Source organism: Maniola jurtina, chromosome 16 (assembly GCF_905333055.1).
Source record: "Maniola jurtina chromosome 16, ilManJurt1.1, whole genome shotgun sequence".
Taxonomy (NCBI): domain Eukaryota; kingdom Metazoa; phylum Arthropoda; class Insecta; order Lepidoptera; family Nymphalidae; genus Maniola; species Maniola jurtina.
Window position 1 is genome coordinate 3,003,530 of NC_060044.1, and position 18,985 is coordinate 3,022,514.

Genomic DNA, 18,985 nt, shown 5'->3' on the forward strand with positions numbered 1-18,985 from the left:
AAAATTGATATCTGTGCCAAATGCTTTTATGTTGATAGATGTCTCATCACTAACATCCAGTTTCAAATACGCTCAGTGCTGCTATCAACGTCAAAATGAAGATGATCAAGATGCTTGAACAAGTTGGCAATAGCAAGTCTAGCGTATTAGTAGAGATCAGTGCTTAAATGTACGGCTAAAGCACGGGTATAGTGTACGGTTATTTCGAACAAAAATCGCGTTCCACAAAGCTGACCAACCAACATGACATGGCCATTAAATTATTAGAAAAGAGTATAATTAAGAAAACCAAGAATATTATGAATAAAGAAACCTGCATATCAACTAAGAACAATTTTAGGGATATGTCCTGTTGTTTTAGTGAAAGGTGGGAATTTTCTTTATTGCTCTTATTTAGGTGAAAATACATTAAACTGACGCTGCTATCGGACACTTTATATTATGGAGACGTGCACCTTGGTGCTGTTATATTGACACTAGAGACGTGTTCCGATTGGTCAATCGTCGTGCCAGAATGCGTGTTTGTGTGCGTGTACTCACTTTAGGTTTGTTGAGGCTGATCAGCATCTTGTGGACGGGACTTGTGGCATCCTCCGCGTCAATTAGCATCATCAGATCATCCTGAAGACCTCCAAAAAGGCCTATAGAGTTGAGCGCGTATCGACCTATAACGGCCATGGACGCGAGCTCCAAAACAGTCACTCCGTCTTCAGATACTGCTAGCCAGGCCATTGAGAGATCCGGTTGTTTTATCTGGAAGGTAAAGAAAAACTCAATCAGCTGCCTTCAATCAAACTTTATTTATATATTTTTCTTTATTTTATATCTTACCCTAGCTTGGAACAGTGTGGCTCCGAAAAACGGCCATTTCCTGGTGCAATTTAGGTATATCCTAACACAGTCAACCGTGCTTCGTCCTTTCAGCGCTACCCACTTCGACCGGAGCTTCTCCTCAACATCTCTGTAAAGGAGACTTTGTTTAGTAAACTAACAGTTCGAGCCTGCGTAGACAACGCACTATTGTCCGCGGAGGACAAAAATGGATTAAAAAAACTGCACATAACGCAAACGATGGACTGCGAAACGCCGTAGTGAAAGACGAGGGACTTTTGTCATCCACGGATAATAGTCCCTCGTATGCGCATGCCCTTGACAACAAAACTAAATTAGATGTGTGTCAAATATGCGAGTGGTAAAAAGATTTTTTTTAAATGCCGCTTTGATAGAGAAGTCAAAACGTCAAACATTTTTGGCAACCTTGATTTAGTTGTTCTGATATTTTGATCAGTAAGAAAACAATATTAAATTTCAAACTAAGTTACAAAAAGAAATGTTTTAACTTATAAGGGAGCATATTATTTTAACTTATCGTTCCACTGCGCCAATTTGTAATAATGGTACAACAGTGCCACAAATTGTACGATTCGTGTAAAAAAAATGTTGAAAATTAATTGAAATGCGTGTACGTACTTCGTGCGTGAATGAGTGAGCATGCCTGCGTATATGCACATGCGTGTGTGCTTGTTTGGTTGTAGGTTTTTAAGGTCTTACCTAAGTTCTTCGTTGCTGAGGCCGGCTCGGTACCGGTAGGGGTAGAATCTGTGCGCTAACGGTTGGTTGTGTTGCGTGTTGGAGGCCGAATAGTCGCCCATATCTAGCTGCGCCATAAGTGCACCTAACTCCGCCGCCAGTTCCCGCGTTACGGGAAATCTTCCCGCAACCACTGAAAACCATTTTGCTGATTAGAATTTAGGAAAAAAAGTATAAAAAATTTACGAAAACGATAAGACAAAATCAAGTTGTGTTGTAATAAGTCATGTGCAGTTTAAGTAACGAAATATCCCTTTAACGGATTCGTTCTCATTCTGAGAGAAGACCCGTTGCCACTCAGGTTGAAATCTATAGACCGCACTTTGACTTTGCTTAGGCTCAAGTTTCAGTGAAAACGAGACAGATTTATTTATACCAGCGGTATAATAGTGTCTTAAGTCTGAGCAAAGGGCGCTCTGTAGATCTTAGCTTCAGAATGATTAAACAGTGAAATTGAATGTGCCCTTTGCCATTACCTTGGATAATAAGTTACCCCATCTTTAGTCAGCATTTTCACTAACATCATTTTCGTAATAAAATGAACAGAATGAAAAGTACATATTGTACATCCATTTTGATAATTTTTACTGTTTAAAAGTTCATAAATTTATCGCTAACATCACCAAATTCTTGAAAAATAATACGTGAGAGCCTAGCTAGGTGTTTAAAGAAAAATATCTTCCTTACCTTGCTGGTTAACTTGATAGCAAAGTAATAATCTCTCCTTGTCGGTTTCAGTCCGGATGGAATTCTTGAAATACAACCGGTTGCGGAACGTCAACCGTATCACTCGGGAGTTCTCGAACTTCCCTGAACCCTTCTCTCTTAACGCCGTTTCCCATTTTGATATTACGTCACATAACTGAAATGAAGGAAAAATTAAACTTATATACTGAAACCACTTATCACATAAAAATCCTATCCCTAGAGTGGAAGACGAAGTTAGTTCCATGTCTCTTTTATTTATTAGCTTCGTTTAACAGCAGTAGGCTGGTTTGAAGTTTGATGGCTTAGTTCACAATTGCACTAATTATGCAATTGTCGATTTTACAGGCGAGCTTTTTAAAGTTTAGCATCTGTCTACAACATAAAATAAATCCAGATACTAAACTGCATTTAAATGATCTATTTTTGTGCTAGTCATATCTGGACTTTAAACAGCTCTCCTATAGTGCATTAAATACTGATAATTGAACACTTTTGCCAAGTACAATGTAATAATTCTTCTTTTTTATTAACAACTTAATTTTTTTTAGAAAAGTTGTATTATTTTCATTCGTGCCAATTTGACTGCGAGCAATCTTGTTCTATTTTTAAGTGGAAGAAAAATCTATAAATAAGCCTTTGACTTTACCTTTTTGTCTGGTTTGATGTGGTGTTCCAAGTCCTTTTCAATGGGATCGTCACTGAATAACGCGAAGCCCGATGCAGCTGATTCTCTGCAGCCCAGTTCTGTGCTCAGCGTCGATAGAAATTCCTCAACTGTAGTTGATCCGTCAAAGCTTATGACCTGCGAAAGAAATTAACTTTTACTTTTCTATAATATAGATAACGTATAAAAATAATGGAAGATCTTGGAGTTCAAAGTGAGAAACGCATGCTGTGTACAATACATTACGAGGGGAACGATTGATGCACAATAGTGCAAAGCAAGCTTGAGTATCGGAGGCCAAGATTCGAGAAAAATTGGTCAAGCGCGAGGTGGACTCGCACACGAAGGGTTCCGTACCATATTACAAGAAATTACACTTTTAATTTTTTTTTTAATTTTCATGGCGGCCGTTTTGAAAATTTTATTATTTGTTAATAAGGCAATAGAAATACACATTCTATGAATATTTCAACTCGCTACCTATTTCGATTCACGAGATACAGCCCGCTGATAGACAGACGGACGTACAGCGGAGGCTTAGTAATAGTGTCCCTTTAACACCCTTAACCCTAAAAAGTAAGTTAGGAAGTACATACCTGGTAAGTGTTATTGAGCATATGTACGGGAATGGCGTGAGGTAGACAGTGGTGGTAGGGGTTCTTGAGCAGTATAGATAGCACTTCCATTCGAGAAGGCTTGTCGGTTCGGCCGCCGTTGCGTATTGTACGCTCCAATGCGCGCGAGCAGTACGCTGCGTATTTCCCACATTCAGTCCTAAAACGTATAAGGATTTTTAAGGATCTTTATTAAATAGTACTGAGCGCTTCAATCTTATAAGCGGTAGGTTCCGAGTTCGTTTCCTAGCAGGGGCATTTCAGGAATTTATAATTTCTCATTTAACTCTGTTATGGTCTGGTGGAAGGCTTCGCCTTAAATTAGCTACCACCTTAACGGCAAAGTCCTGCCGTGCGTAGAAACCGATAAGGGATATGGGTTTAATAAAAATGCCATATCCCTTCCATGTTAGCCCGCTTCCATCACAGAACTGCATCATTACTTACCACCAGGTGAGATCGCAGGTCAAGTTAATCAAATAAAATCAAAAGTTAATCAAGTTAACTTGTAAGAGAATAAAAAAAGTTTAAAAGTGTTGGTGGCCTGATTGTAGCAAATGCTGCAATGTATCTCAGTCAATTGCATCAGGTACAAGTATATTCTATAACTGTATGGAAATCCAAAAAAATTGCTTTCCGTATTATCTGAACTGCCGAAATTTGTGGATTCGGCCGAAAAGAAAACGATTTGGACGAAAATGTTTGACTTTACAAGTTTATTTAAAATAGGTGTTATCCCTAAATTACTCAGAGAATTCCACAACTTTGATTTTTAAGTTTTTTTTTTTATTACAGCATAAGCATGAATTTGACGATAATCACGGCTTAAAGAAAGCAAAGATGATGTCTAAGTTGGAGCGCGCTTGCCTACAAGATGCTTTTTCACTCTTCCTTTGAATGATCATAAACTATTATGCGTGGCAGAAAACACAACCGCCAGAACGGCGTTCCAAACCGTAGGTAAGCTGTTGTTAGATAAATTGGGCATATTATCTCTGCCTAATCGTGGTATTAATATCAGATAGATTTGAAATATAAGAGGTAAATCAGGAACATTCCTCGCAACTCTTCGTATAACTTACTTAGAATCAGCATGCCTGCTCAGATGCAGTTTGAGATACCACAAGAGCCTGTTATTACGTGGCACAAACAAACTGACAGCCAGCGCTAATAATTGCCAGCCTTGAACGAAACTGTAGGTCGGTGGGTTACTCTTACAGTCCACTGAGAGTAAGGGGGCCTGAAATGTTCCCACACATTATACATTATGCTTATAACATAGGTACAACTCACGTCGAATTAATATTTGTTTCAATTGTCAAATAACTTTTATCTAAGTAATAAATTTGAGGCTTTAACAGTTATTGTATAGGAAATCTGTCGACACATCAAATTAATTCATGAGACTTACAGCGATCCAAAAATCATCTCTTATAACCTGATTTTCAATAAAGATGTGCGACAAATTCGCGGCCAGGGGTGTGTAACTTGTCTATTTGGCTGATCTTTTTATTTCCATAGCTTTTTGGTATTATAATTAATCAGAGATCGCTCCAATTTCAAATGAAACGATCTCTTATAGATATGTTTCACAGCCATCGCTTCGCATTGTCACGCATTTCAGGTAGTAAGACAACTTTAGGGAGTGTTTACACTGATGTGGAGCGGGGCGAATACGTGTTCAATAGGCCAATCAAGTTGTGAGTCAATAATGCATTAGTTGAAAACACACGTCTCCTCTCGCTCTGTTTCAGTGGAAACGCACCCTTAGACTACTATGAATTTTGCTAATGCTTACTCGATAGCGTCTGTGTAAAATAGTATTGCTGGACTCTTTTAAACGAAATCCTATCGAAGAACGAGTTTTAAAGATGACCCAGTGTTATTTTACTAGATACCATCCTTGGCTACCCGGATTTTCAAGTTATGACAATATTATGAAGTCAGTCATTCTAGTCTAAAATAAAGAAAAATCGGTCTTAATCTTGGGTTCTCACCGAAAATTGCCATACGTTACATGATTATCCGATTAAAATCTGATCGATGGCCGTTAGAGGGGCAGTTTCGCCAAACATACTTTATACAGACGCTAACGAGAAAACGTGCAAAAATTCATAACAGTCCTTCAAAAGAAATAGAAAACAAGCTTTTCGAAATAGCACACGTCATTAATATCTGTTGTAAATCTTCTTATCTTCCAGTTGATCTATTGACCTGTAAATTATAAACCGTACACTAGGAACACCTTGTTACGTCAAAATTTTATAATACGGTTATTGTTTTGCCTTTCTCATATGATTTAATGGAAATTCGTGTTTTTACAATATAAAAAGTGAACTATCATTCATTGGCTTCTAAGTTATTTGGAATCTAAAAATCTTAGGAAAAAGTCTATAAAATTCTTAAACATTAGGCGGTAAATAGGGTAGTTTTTATATAAAGTTTTACAATAGTATTATGTTACGGGCACACGTAATACGCCATCCAACCCAGAACATGCTGCGTTTGAGATTTAATTATTTTAGTCATAAAAATATAATGATTGACTCAACAATCGATAGATAGGCCCTCGTAGATAAAACTCTGCTCATACAATCAATTTGATTTACTTTTTTTTAAATAAAAATAGCAACCAAGGCGGGTCACCTGATGTTAAGTGATTACCGCCGCCCATGAACATTTGCAGCACCAAAGGAACCGCCGATGCGTTGCCGACCTCTCAGGAATTTGTTGGTTCGCCCCTTCAATGACCCCATGTTGTATAGATTTATTTGGTCGACAAAGATTTCAAAAGATGGACGTTTATTTGAGCGCAATATTTAAGCGCATTTTGGGTGGAAGCGTTTTTTATTAGCGAACAGGCCTATTTAAATCCATCGATGCTCAATACGCTTGGGGAGGCGTCGGGTTCGATGGCGTTTTATACGTGTGTTTCTGGCATTTGTCAAGGTGTAAGTAAGTATGAAGCAGTGTTAAGGATTTGTGCAACAGAGTGTCTGTGACGCACTTTCCAAGAACACATCTTCCGATTTCTATTTTTGGTCCTCTGTTTACTTATTTGTAGCATTCAGGACTCCCACGCTCCAATAGGATTGAGTAAAGGCAAAGACAGATTCATCCCACGTACGCAAAGCGCGTTTAGTGCCGTACGTATCTACACATTCTATTAGATTCTGATGACGTACTATCTAGAAACACAACAAAATCACACTGGTCATACACGTGGGATATCGTATGAACTTCTCCACTTTTTAACGCCGTACTGGACATCACAGATCAACATCGTATGGAACGGGTTGCATACAATATGTTTTCTATTATGTTTTCATATCAAATGTAGTGTTCAGATGGTACAATAGTTGCATACGTGGGTACAATCTGCCTTTGACTTAACAGTTCGAACTTCGAGGTGTTCCGAACAAGGTCGATTGTTCGCTGACAATGTTTTTAGTTTAGAAGCTACAAATTCGTAAACTAAAGGCATACGTAACGTGTTTTTTCTTCGTGTCGGATTTAACGGGAAGAGATCTTGATATCCTTGCATATAAAAATATAGCGACAAAATATACGGGGCGGTAACTACGTCCCGTCCCGTCCGTTTTCTCGTCACGTATATTTTGTCGTTATACTTTTACATGCAACGATTTCAAGAAATCGTCCCGTTCCGGCCGACACGAAGAAAAACACGTTACGTACGCTATGACCTTTAGAATATAACCAGCATCATATGTCTAAATTAACCTTTTTTTTTCAATTTATTGTTGTAGTATCGGGCAAAGGTGGCCTTTTTGCACACATTATATTAAAGCGATCATCAAACGACCCGACAAAGTGCCTCACGGACACTCGTGACCCGACAGACGGATACGACTGTCGCATACCTGTATCGAGCTTGGCGATCCGGCAGAGTTCTGCGGGAGGTCACTCTTGTTGTCGCCGCCGACTGAGGACGCGCCCGTGTCGCAAGTGAACAACGACTGGGTCGCGCACAGTAGCAGTTGCTGTACAAATGAAATGTTGGTGTCGGATCGTCAGTGGGAGGCTTTATAACTACGAGGGTTGTGATGTTTGCTTCTTTTGTTGTAAGTATATAATGTCTATATTAATAGTATGTAGTAGTTTAGTAGTGTGTATATAGATAGATATGATATTTCGTAGAGAATAACTAGGTTAAAGAGTCTTATGTCAGCAAGTGCAATCTTTTCACGACTTATTCTCTTTTGAATTGAGTTTTGCACAGAGTTAGCATCATATTATTTATAATAGTACCTTTTAGGACCCCGGAAACGGGCATAGGCTAATTTATATCCAGGAAAATAAAACAGTTCCTACGGGCTTTTCAAAAACTTTAATCTACGCGGACCAAGTCGTTTGTTTAATTATAAAAATGTAGCAAAAAGAAGCGAGTGTGATATTTTTAGATATCTTTACAAGGTGATATTAGAACTAAATCCCTTTTTCGCCGTTAGAAGTGTCCCGGAATTACAGCACACCCATGAATTCGAAGACCGTATACCTACTAATTAGTGTTAAGTTGATTCATCATATCGTGATTCGGACTATGTTTTTGTACTATGTACTGATAAGGTTGCATTACTTTACAATTGAAATAAAATACTTTAGTCTTCATTAAGCCCCGATTTTTCAAACACTGAATAATGTTTAGCTGAGGAATAAAGCCATGATAGCCTAGTGGTTAAACGTCTGCCTCTTACTTGGCAGGTCAAAGGTTTGATCCTGAGAAAGAAGTACGCACCCGTTCTCAGTAGTGGGCCGGCGATGGGTTGATTATAATGAAGAATAAAAACGTTCTAGTTTTGTATTGGAAATCAGTTCAAACCATTCAATCATCAGCCAACGTTTATTTGGTGACTGAAAAATCAATCCAAAATATTTTAACACCTCAAAAATAATAAGTTTATGTTGGGCAAAGACACTTTTGCCCAAAAGTATTGAAGCTATGCAAACCCTCAACTTTCTACTAGTGCACACTATAATGTATTATTTATTTACAAAACAATGTATTATATGGATATGTATGAGTTATTGATGTGTGATGTTTTTCTTGATATACTGTATAATAAAATGTGTTGTGTACCCAAACCAATTGTGTTCAGTGACTGTGCTTTTTATAGTCCTAAAAGTGTGCTTTTAAGAGAAAACCCTATGTACAAGAATAGTTATTATTACAGAGTGGAGCAAGTAATTACATTACATTGTAATATGATTCTATATAAATTATAGTACACCTGCATAATGTAGCAATTTTTGTTTACATATAAAAGTACCACAATACATAATTTATTTATTACAAACCAATATAAAATTGCGGGCCAGAACTAGTTTTTAAAAGTTTAAAAATCTTTTTTTTTTAATTCAGCGGAAACTCTTTGATTTACCGCGGTAAAAGTAGTCTTTGTGCATTTCCATGATGCAAGCTATCTCTGCGCTAAAAAATTTCATCAAAATCAATTAAGGGATAGGCCGTGAAAAGACAGACAGACATACTTTTGCATTTATAATATTTGTATGGAAGTATAGATTTCCGTCAAGTTTCAGACATGGAGGACAAAACTCCTGATCAGTAGTTCCCATATTCATTTATGTACTTTCATTTTTTTTTAAAGAATATTTAACTTTTTAGCATGACTCATATTCCCACTTCCCCTCCAACTAAGCTTAAAGCTTGTGATAGAAGTAGATACTACAATAGTGTAACAGGTGAGGTTTGAACCGCCGACTCAGTTCGCTCTTTAACCGTTGAGCTGTTGGGGCTCTATTATTGATTATTCAAAGTTGCAAATAAATGTTTGTAGGTACTTACTTAAAAACATGTCTTCATATTATCTTAATATTTACTAACATTATGCAGTTATACAAATCTTAAACGTAAAGGTCTCCAAAACTTACCATTTCTAAACTAAATCCATACCAGTTTAATGAACTTTCTAGAACAAACTTGCAACGTCAACCTTTTCTGACAAAGGAGATCGTTAAGTGCTAACGGAGCTAGCTATGAGTATATATGAATGATATATAAAATAGATAAAAAACATTCCCTAAAACTATTGGAAAAGAGGGCAAACATTCTTGGATAAAAGGGGTAAAATAAAAAATAAAATAGGGAAAATTTACACCAACATTCCATTTGAAAAATTGCGACAAGAATAACATAACCGCTTTTTTGTCATGGCAACATTTTAATGACAATCACAAAGCTCAAAAAAGATAGAACCCAGAGCTGTGAAGTCAAATAAAAACATTCTGACACATTAAGTTATGTGTCATTTTGCTTTATTTTAATTTTGGTTTGAGTTTAATAAATAATGGTGATAATATCAGATGGTTCATTTTTCGTTCATTCTGCATCTTTCACTTGAAATGAAATGTCTGAACACAAAATGAATCAAAGTGACAAACAAAATAAGACAACCACTGGAGTGAACATTCACTCTGAAATTGAACCATGTGATATTATCATAACCGAATTATTAATATTCAATGTTGCCAGAACTTGGAGATCAAGTTGGAATACGACCTTCTTTCGTGAATTGTTTAAATTTTTTTGAAGTCATAGTAAAATACAAGATGTAACAGTAGTTTTAGAAGCCAATAAAAGATTACAATATACACAAATTCCAAATTGATCAACCACGTAACACGAAGCCTTTAATTTTACAGCGACACACAAAGCTGTACATAATCTATGGTTTGTTAGTGTATATTTAAATTTCGAAAGCAAAATAACTTTTTTTTTCTAAGCAGTTTCGTGTTTATAAAAATGTGCTCAGTACATCGCATTCTTCCTTGTCTATGATTATATGGAGCATAGATATGTATATTAAATGGACTGCGCGATTTGTATCCCGAGCATACGTCAAAACGAATGAGATAGCATTAGATTTAAGCAAAAAAATTAAAAGACCAATATGAAAAATGGCAGTTCTAAAAATAGTCCCATCCTTTTCACAATATTTTCGGTGGAAAAAGAAAGCAACATTTTTTAGTAATTCTTCTAAGAGTTTTCTTTTCTTTTTCTTTTCTTCTTAGAGTTCTTAGTTAAAGCATCACACAATCCATTTTATATTAATTATCTAAGGCAAAAACTACATAGCAGGAAGAGATTTATACACTTAGCCGACACCAAAAACTATAAAATTCTTTAATTCCTTCTATAGTACCACTAAAGTGCTAAAGTATAATATAACAACACCCGTGTACAAATGAGTGGTAAATGAGTATAATATAGACATATGAGAAAAGCATTGCTTTAAGCTTAGCCGGCAAATAGAAGCCAATTCTAAACCGCACATTCGAATGTCAACTTTAAGTTTACATCATTTAGATCTACTTTCGTGTAGCCGCTTTATAGTACCGTGTTCTAGCGAAATCGTCTAGAATTATTATAAATGTACCATCGAAAGCCATGCTACGTGTTTTTTTTTTTACTTGTGTTGTTTTAGCAAGCGGTACCTGAAATTTCATATTTTAATAAAACTCTGCAGCATATCTCCTGATCTTAGCCGTAGTGGGTTTGCAAATACAATTATTAATTCATAAATAATGACTTTCGTTCATATCCTAAAGAATGTGACAAGGCAATTATTACCAGTCGAATTGATATTCTAAAAAAAAGTCGTTGAATGGCGCGTCCGGCGCGGCCTGCTTTTACAGCGCGGACGCTAGCTCATCTTAGATCTCACTACTCATTTCTCTGTCAGTCAGTAGGTTATGAGAGTTGTAAAAGAAAAAAGCAACGAATATACGTAACAGTAACGATTGGGCCGTGACAACAACCATTTGGTATATGTAACAAACAATCACCTCGCGTAACAATAATACTTCGGATTGTGTAACAAAAACCGTAACATTAGACGCGCTTAATAGACTATACAATTCTTTTTTTATATTGAAAAATAGCTAAAAAACGTCTCTGACACTACGTCAGAGGATTTAAAAAAAGACGCGCTTAATACAGCGTGTAATACAGTGTAGCTAGGCAAGCGGGGCACTCACGCGGTGTCGGGAGCGCGCGCGTACCTGCACGCCGTGCTTGGAGGGCGCGTGCGGCGCGGTCTGCTTGCACAGCGCGGACGCCAGCTCGTCCTGCAGCTCGCCCACTTCGAGGCACTGCTGCAGCGCGTTCTGCGCCAGCACCACGTGGTAGTCGATGCCTGCGTGCTCCACCGCCACGGACATGAATAGTTGTACGCACTGGAACATTGCAGCACAATTTTTTTTTATTTTTTTATTTCTCGTTTAAAGAGCTGGGTCACTAGTGTGACCATGTGGCTCTGGTAGGTCCATACTCCATACTATCCTATTTATTACTGTCTATACTCTCCACGGAGAGAAGTTAGTACAGGAGAGGTTAGTACAATGAGACAAAGACAAGAAGAGACAAAGACAAAAGCTCAGTCAGCGTTAAACATTTTGAGTCATCAACCACAGATGAAACTGTGTTTTCAAATTTTTCGAATGTTTTTTAAAAATGTTTTCAAATTGAATTTCGAATGTTTTAATCAACTGCGGTGAAGCCTAAAGGAGGGTTATTTGAAAACATGTTTGCGATTGGTTGGCCACTCAAAATGGTTTTTTTCGCCACTGAGATTTTTGTGTGTCATTTGTATGGGATTACGTAACAGAGAGAGCCCTATACTTCCCCTATCCCTATACTATATAGCTTCTCGTTATAGATGGGGTTTAGATGATGCCGAATCCTGGGCAGTGGCTCGCAGCGGCGGCTCCTAAATTCCTCAGTGCTTGGAGACCGACGTCTTCGAACAGAGTGTTGCTAGCTACAGTTGTGATGGCAATACATGGATCCGAGAAGGATCGCTAATTATGAGTTTCATAAGAAAGCTCAGAGTCACTCAGTGGGTGATGGAGAGAGCTAAGCTTGGAATTCCTCTTCTATATGATCAAAATATTTAAAATGTGGAGATCCGTAGGCGAATCGAGGCCTCAACGAGTTGCTAATATGAGGTGAAAATGGGCAGGATTGAGGGCACATGTCGAATTTTTAGTCTTATTTTTTTTTTATTAGAGTAAATACCTTAAATAACTTTAGAGCTTCGGCTTGTAACGCTTCGGAATTCAATGATGTGAGCGGGGTTGTGATATTTTCCTTCGAATATAGTAAAGTTGGATGCCTCCACAGCACACAATCTGAAAATGAAAAGATTATCCTGTGTAATTTACGACGATAATGTAGATGTAGATGATGTAGATTGTAAGTATAAGCTGTGATAGCCTAGTGGTTAGAACATCCGTCTACTAATCGGAGGTCGGGGGTTCGATCCCGGGCACGCACCACTAACTTTTCAGTTATGTGCGTTTTAAGCAATTAAATCACTTGCTTTAACAGTGAAGGAAAACATCGTGAAGAAACCTGCATGCCTGAGAGTTCTCCATGTTCTCAAAGGTGTGTGAAGTCTGCCAATCCGCATTGGGCCAGCGTGGCAGACTATGGCCTAAACCCTTCTCATTCTGAGAGGAGACCCGTACTCAGTGGTGGGGCGGAAATGGGTTGATCATGATGATAAGTTGTTACGGCTATACTCAACTAACCTATACCTACTTATAATGGAAATCACTCATGATAGTTTAAACGTTAAACTAGTATCGTAAATTTTGAACTTGTTGATCTGCAAGAGGCAAAACGTAGACGCAAAATGGATTGACAAAGCTACTTTGCTGGTCCGTTTACCACCACCACCAAATGCCACTGTGCCACCAAAGGCCACCGTGGGGTGGCCCACGAAATATTATAATGAATCACTATGAAAAGAAAGAATGTTTTTTTTTCTCATAAAAATAAAGCCGTCATCATTAGAATGCTAAACGGAATACAGATTGTCTGTCCAATTTATTGATCCAACTTTTTTTAACCCAAGAGTACCTACTAATTTTTGCTAGTAGATAAGCATATCGAGCGGGATATCTTTTTTTTCTTTTTTATTCAGATACAAGTTAGCCCTTGACTGCAATCTCACCTGATAGTAAGTGATGATGCAGTCTAAGATGGAAACGGGCTAACCTGGCAAGGGTATGGCGTTTGCTCTAAGTAATAATAATAATAATCGCATCGTACCGGAACGCTATATTGCTTGGCAGCACAGCATCTTTTTTAATATACGTTGACTTTTTATAACAAGTGGTAGGTGGATTATTAAGTTTACAATATTATGACTACACAAAACTATAAAGTTAAACAATACTTACTGGGATCTCCATCAGTCTCCATAAGCTTTTGGACGAGTTGCTCGTAGTGCGTGCCCTGGCTGAGCCCGCCTCCGCTCACTACGGTCAAATGGTAAAGCCAGGAGTCTTTGTCGGCTTTGCTTTCGAAGAGGAGGTAAGTTGGACCCTGAGACGAAAAAAATGATTCAAGCCAGGATAGACTTAAGAGCATTGCATACGTAACCTTTGTCAGATATAAGATAGGAAGATTTCTTGAACTACTATTGCATAACTAGAACGTCCCCTCCCGTCAAATAAAACACTCATTCTTATTTTAATCTTCAGAGTCAAGAGCTTTTAGAGAATAATGTACCAAAATAAATAGAAGGAGCTTTACTAACCCCAGTTACCTGGTGTTGCGTGTAAATCGCAACAGGGAAGTTTCTCCCGTCATCATACTCTTCCGAGTCAAGGTCTAAACCTTTAGAGCATAGTGTACCAAAATAAATAGAAGAAACAACACCAGCCCCAGTTACAGTGAAGTTCCTGCCACCGTCATTCTTCTCTTCAGGGTCAGGGTTAGAGCACAATGTACCAAAATAAATAGAAGAAGCTTCACTAACCCCAGTTACCTGGTGCTGCGGATATATCGCAACAGTGAGGTTCCTGCCATCATCGTTCTTCTCTTCGGAGTCAGAGTCTGACACGTGTTCAACGTCCTCGACGCGTGCGTCTCGCATATTGATCTGACCAGTTGGGTTCTGGAAAATTTACGAAAAAAAAAGAGTTTAATTATGACAGAACACACTTTTGTAACGCTTTTGGGTATGTGACCGTATAAAAAATTCTGAAATAATTAATTCAAGTTTAATAATTCAAACTTAGGGACATTATTGTATGGATAAAACTTTTCCAAGTGTTTCCATTTCCTACAGTATCAAAAATACAAACCAAATAATAAACTAACCCCGACAGATTAATCAACCAGTTAGTCAGTTTTTGACGCTTTTTGATTATCCAAAGGTGTACCTACCTGATCTCCAGGCGATTTGAAGTACAGGAACATTTTGCCGAGTAGAACACACCAGCTCTTCTTGGCGTGTCCGTTCTTCACTTTGGTGAGCCAACCCTGGATTGTGGGCTTGTTGTCTTCTTTGCTTAGGAGGAGTTTTGTTGCATTTCGCCTTTGGACGTTCTGAAAACACGGAGCGGAAATTGTCCAAAATCAATGGCTAAAGTAATTTTTTCTCTAAACACGCTCTGAAAAGTTTAGTCCAAAGGCAAAATCGTGAATTATGCGTTTGGACAACAAAAATTTAGCAATGAAGGAACGACCGTCGATCGGTGACAGTATGAACCAAAAAATTATAGGCAAGCACTATAGGCACCACAATCACACCTGATGGAAAGTGATGATGGGGCGCGTTTACCTAGATGATGCCTATTCACTCTTGTTTAAAGATACCCGATTGGTAGGAAGCACAAATCACGAAAGAGTATTCCAAACCTTAGCCATGCGTATGGATGAATGATGACGCAAAAATATGAGCCGATCGATACTTTGTATCTGACCGGGGGGCTGGGCACAACTTTTCCGTTTGGCGAAAGACAGAAAATTGTATGACAAGATGACGGCCAACCTCCAATAGTGGAAAGACACAAAAAGAAGGTTTTCAAACTTACCTGTAATACCCTAATCCAGTCCTCCATAGTGGCAGTGCTGTCAGCGGTGAGGTAATAGGTTCGACTCCCGGTGAAGATCTCGAAGGTAGCGGCACCTTCATTGCGAGATATCTTGCAGGCTTCGCCCAAACCGATCTGACCTTGAGGTTTTCGGTTCACTTCTGATTGGGACTTCCAATATGATAGTGTGCCATTTTTTAGGACAAACCTGTAAAAGAGTTTTTTTTAAATATTATTTTAAACCTCTAACTACAGTTTATTAGGATTGATCCCCAGTTTAAAATGAAGATTTTTATAAAATTTTAAATATCTAATTAGTTTTTATCTGACTGGATTTAAACGCAACTTGACAGACATATAGTTGATACTCTTGATCATATATAGGATAGTTTTTATCCCGAAAAACAATAGGGATCGTTTGGGATAGGGAATGATAGTTTTTGTAGTTAGAACTCCATAAATCTGTTAAATTTTAACCAATATTGACAGTTATTTTTTTTACAATGGCTGTACTGTCATGTAGGTTTAATGTTAGTAAAGAAAAATTAAACTTAACAACTCACCATCTCTTCCTCCAAGTTTTAAGTTTCCCCCCCAATTTGGCAAGATGTCCACTCTTTTCCAACGCGTCATGTCTTCTGGGAGAATCCCTCGCGCCACTGCCCTCACAGGAAACCGCGTCAGGAGGTATCGCGTAGTCATCCGACATGCCCGATTCGAAAGATGTGTCTGCGGCAAGAAATTTTTGGTTCACAGTATGTATTATTTCGTGTTTAGAAACGGTTTTCGAACAAACAGATCCGACAATTAGAGTCTCCTGTACCTGGGATCGTCCGAGTCTGTTAGTATTCCAGTTTCTACCAGAACCATGACAGGGCGAAGATTAGTTTTTTTAAATAGCGAGCAAACGAGCAGGCAATCTACCTGATGTTAAGTGATTACTGCTGCCACCCGTGAACATTTGCAGTACCAACGGAACGGCTAATGCTTTACCGGTCTTTCGGGAATTCGTTGATCCGCCCCTTGAATAAACCTATGTTGAAATTTAGTGGGAACACTACCGCAGGGAGTCGGTTCTACAGTTTGCATGTGCGTGGAGAAACTTCTAGTCTCATCTCTGGATGGACTGCTCGCGCTGAAACTGGTGTCGGATGAACTGCATGCCTTTGCATTGTTCAGTACAAGCGGGAACCTAGCCTAACCTCTAGTCTTGCTCTGTTTGCTGGGGGAGCCGCTGCTGGATCGCTTGGCGGGGCTCAGGCTTGAGCTGGTCTTGACGCTTTTGGATGGACTGCTGGCGCTGAGACTGGTGTCGGACGAGCTGCATGCCTGCATTGTTCAGTACAAGCGGGAACCTAGCCTAACCTCTAGTCTTGCTCTGTTTGCTGGGGGAGCCGCTGCTGGATCGCTTGGCGGGGCTCAGGCTTGAGCTGGTCTTGACGCTTTTGGATGGACTGCTGGCGCTGAGACTGGTGTCGGATGAACTGCATGCCTTTGCATTGTTCAGTACAAGCGGGAACCTAGCCTAACCTCTAGTCTTGCTCTGTTTGCTGGGGGAGCCGCTGCTGAATCGCTTGGCGGGGCTCAGGCTTGAGCTGGTCTTGACGCTTTTGGATGGACTGCTGGCGCTGAGACTGGTGTCGGATGAACTGCATGCCTTTGCATTGTTCAGTACAAGCGGGAACCTAGCCTAACCTCTAGTCTTGCTCTGTTTGCTGGGGGAGCCGCTGCTGGATCGCTTGGCGGGGCTCAGGCTTGAGCTGGTCTTGACGCTTTTGGATGGACTGCTGGCGCTGAGACTGGTGTCGGATGAACTGCATGCCTTTGCATTGTTCAGTACAAGCGGGAACCTAGCCTAACCTCTAGTCTTGCTCTGTTTGCTGGGGGAGCCGCTGCTGGATCGCTTGGCGGGGCTCAGGCTTGAGCTGGTCTTGACGCTTTTGGATGGACTGCTGGCGCTGAGACTGGTGTCGGATGAACTGCATGCCTTTGCATTGTTCAGTACAAGCGGGAACCTAGCCTAACCTCTAGTCTTGCTCTGTTTGCTGGGGGAGCCGCTGCTGGATCGCTTGGCGGGGCTCAGGCTTGAGCTGGTCTTGACGCTTTTGGATGGACTGCTGGCGCTGAGACTGGTGTCGGATGAACTGCATGCCTTTGCATTGTTCAGTACAAGCGGGAACCTAGCCTAACCTCTAGTCTTGCTCTGTTTGCTGGGGGAGCCGCTGCTGGATCGCTTGGCGGGGCTCAGGCTTGAGCTGGTCTTGACGCTTTTGGATGGACTGCTCGCGCTGAGACTGGTGTCGGATGAACTGCATGCCTTTGCATTGTTCAGTACAAGCGGGAACCTAGCCTAACCTCTAGTCTTGCTCTGTTTGCTGGGGGAGCCGCTGCTGGATCGCTTGGCGGGGCTCAGGCTTGAGCTGGTCTTGACGCTTTTGGATGGACTGCTCGCGCTGAGACTGGTGTCGGATGAACTGCATGCCTTTGCATTGTTCAGTACAAGCGGGAACCTAGCCTAACCTCTAGTCTTGCTCTGTTTGCTGGGGGAGCCGCTGCTGGATCGCTTGGCGGGGCTCAGGCTTGAGCTGGTCTTGACGCTTTTGGATGGACTGCTGGCGCTGAGACTGGTGTCGGATGAACTGCATGCCTTTGCATTGTTCAGTACAAGCGGGAACCTAGCCTAACCTCTAGTCTTGCTCTGTTTGCTGGGGGAGCCGCTGCTGGATCGCTTGGCGGGGCTCAGGCTTGAGCTGGTCTTGACGCTTTTGGATGGACTGCTGGCGCTGAGACTGGTGTCGGACGAGCTGCACTGCCCGTTAGCGTTGTTCAGCACAAGTCCGTGCGGCCCGGACGGTTGTTGCATCGAAGCAGGAAGAATACTTGTTAGGTTGATGTTGTTGATTGGCATTTGTGAGGACTGACCTGTAGACGAAAACGAAATTATTTAAAACTAGATGATGCCCGCGTGGATTTAGTTTTTTAAAAATCAGTTTCCGGGTTGAGAGTTTGATCCTGGCTCTTACTTTTCGGAGTTATGTGTATTTTAAGCGATTAAATATCACTTGCTTTAACGGTGAAGGAAAAGATCGTGAAGAAATATGCCTGGCTGAGAGTTCTCCATAATGTTCTCAAAGGTGTGTGAATTCTGCCAATCTGCACTTGGCCAGCGTGGTAAACTATGCCTAAACCCTTCAAATTTCTGAGAGAAGACACGTGTTCAGCAGTGAGCCAGCGATGGGTTGATGACGATGAGTAAACTCACCGTAAACGGGATTGTGATGTGGCGTATTGTGTACAGTGACACCCATAGACTCCTCGCCATCGGATGAATCGTCCGACGAGTCGCCCGTGAAAGGCATCGATCGGATTTGACTAGCGCGCTGCAACAAACATGTACTTTAATAAGATATCTTGCGAATATGGCCTTAAAATCATTAGCGTATGAAATCACTAAACTGTAAAAAATGGAAGTCACCGCCCAAGGAAAAGACGAAAAATGAATATCATTGATTTTTTATACGAAAACATTGAAAAAGTTCCATTG

At 40.0% G+C, this 18,985-nt stretch overlaps 1 protein-coding gene across 9 annotated transcripts in view; it reads right to left on the bottom strand.

The window, feature by feature from the left end:
- The window catches only part of LOC123873151 (uncharacterized protein CG43867), a 386,310-nt gene that overhangs the window by 1,482 nt on the left and 365,843 nt on the right, over nt 1–18,985 (bottom strand). For 3 of the 9 annotated variants that reach the window (XM_045917859.1, XM_045917866.1, XM_045917865.1), the window contains 17 exons: nt 18,704–18,821; nt 18,127–18,363; nt 16,005–16,170; nt 15,442–15,649; nt 14,792–14,953; nt 14,382–14,519; nt 13,801–13,945; nt 12,632–12,744; nt 11,593–11,790; nt 7,458–7,577; nt 4,659–4,816; nt 3,559–3,736; nt 2,945–3,100; nt 2,278–2,452; nt 1,552–1,723; nt 832–961; nt 541–753 (listed from right to left, as the gene is read on the bottom strand). In XM_045917859.1, the coding sequence (XP_045773815.1) occupies nt 541–753; nt 832–961; nt 1,552–1,723; nt 2,278–2,452; nt 2,945–3,100; nt 3,559–3,736; nt 4,659–4,816; nt 7,458–7,577; nt 11,593–11,790; nt 12,632–12,744; nt 13,801–13,945; nt 14,382–14,519; nt 14,792–14,953; nt 15,442–15,649; nt 16,005–16,170; nt 18,127–18,363; nt 18,704–18,821 (2,787 nt within the window). The remainder of the gene's footprint in view (nt 1–540; nt 754–831; nt 962–1,551; nt 1,724–2,277; nt 2,453–2,944; nt 3,101–3,558; nt 3,737–4,658; nt 4,817–7,457; nt 7,578–11,592; nt 11,791–12,631; nt 12,745–13,800; nt 13,946–14,381; nt 14,520–14,791; nt 14,954–15,441; nt 15,650–16,004; nt 16,171–18,126; nt 18,364–18,703; nt 18,822–18,985) is intronic. The other 6 variants (XM_045917861.1, XM_045917860.1, XM_045917862.1 and 3 more) reach the window with 5 other exon arrangements.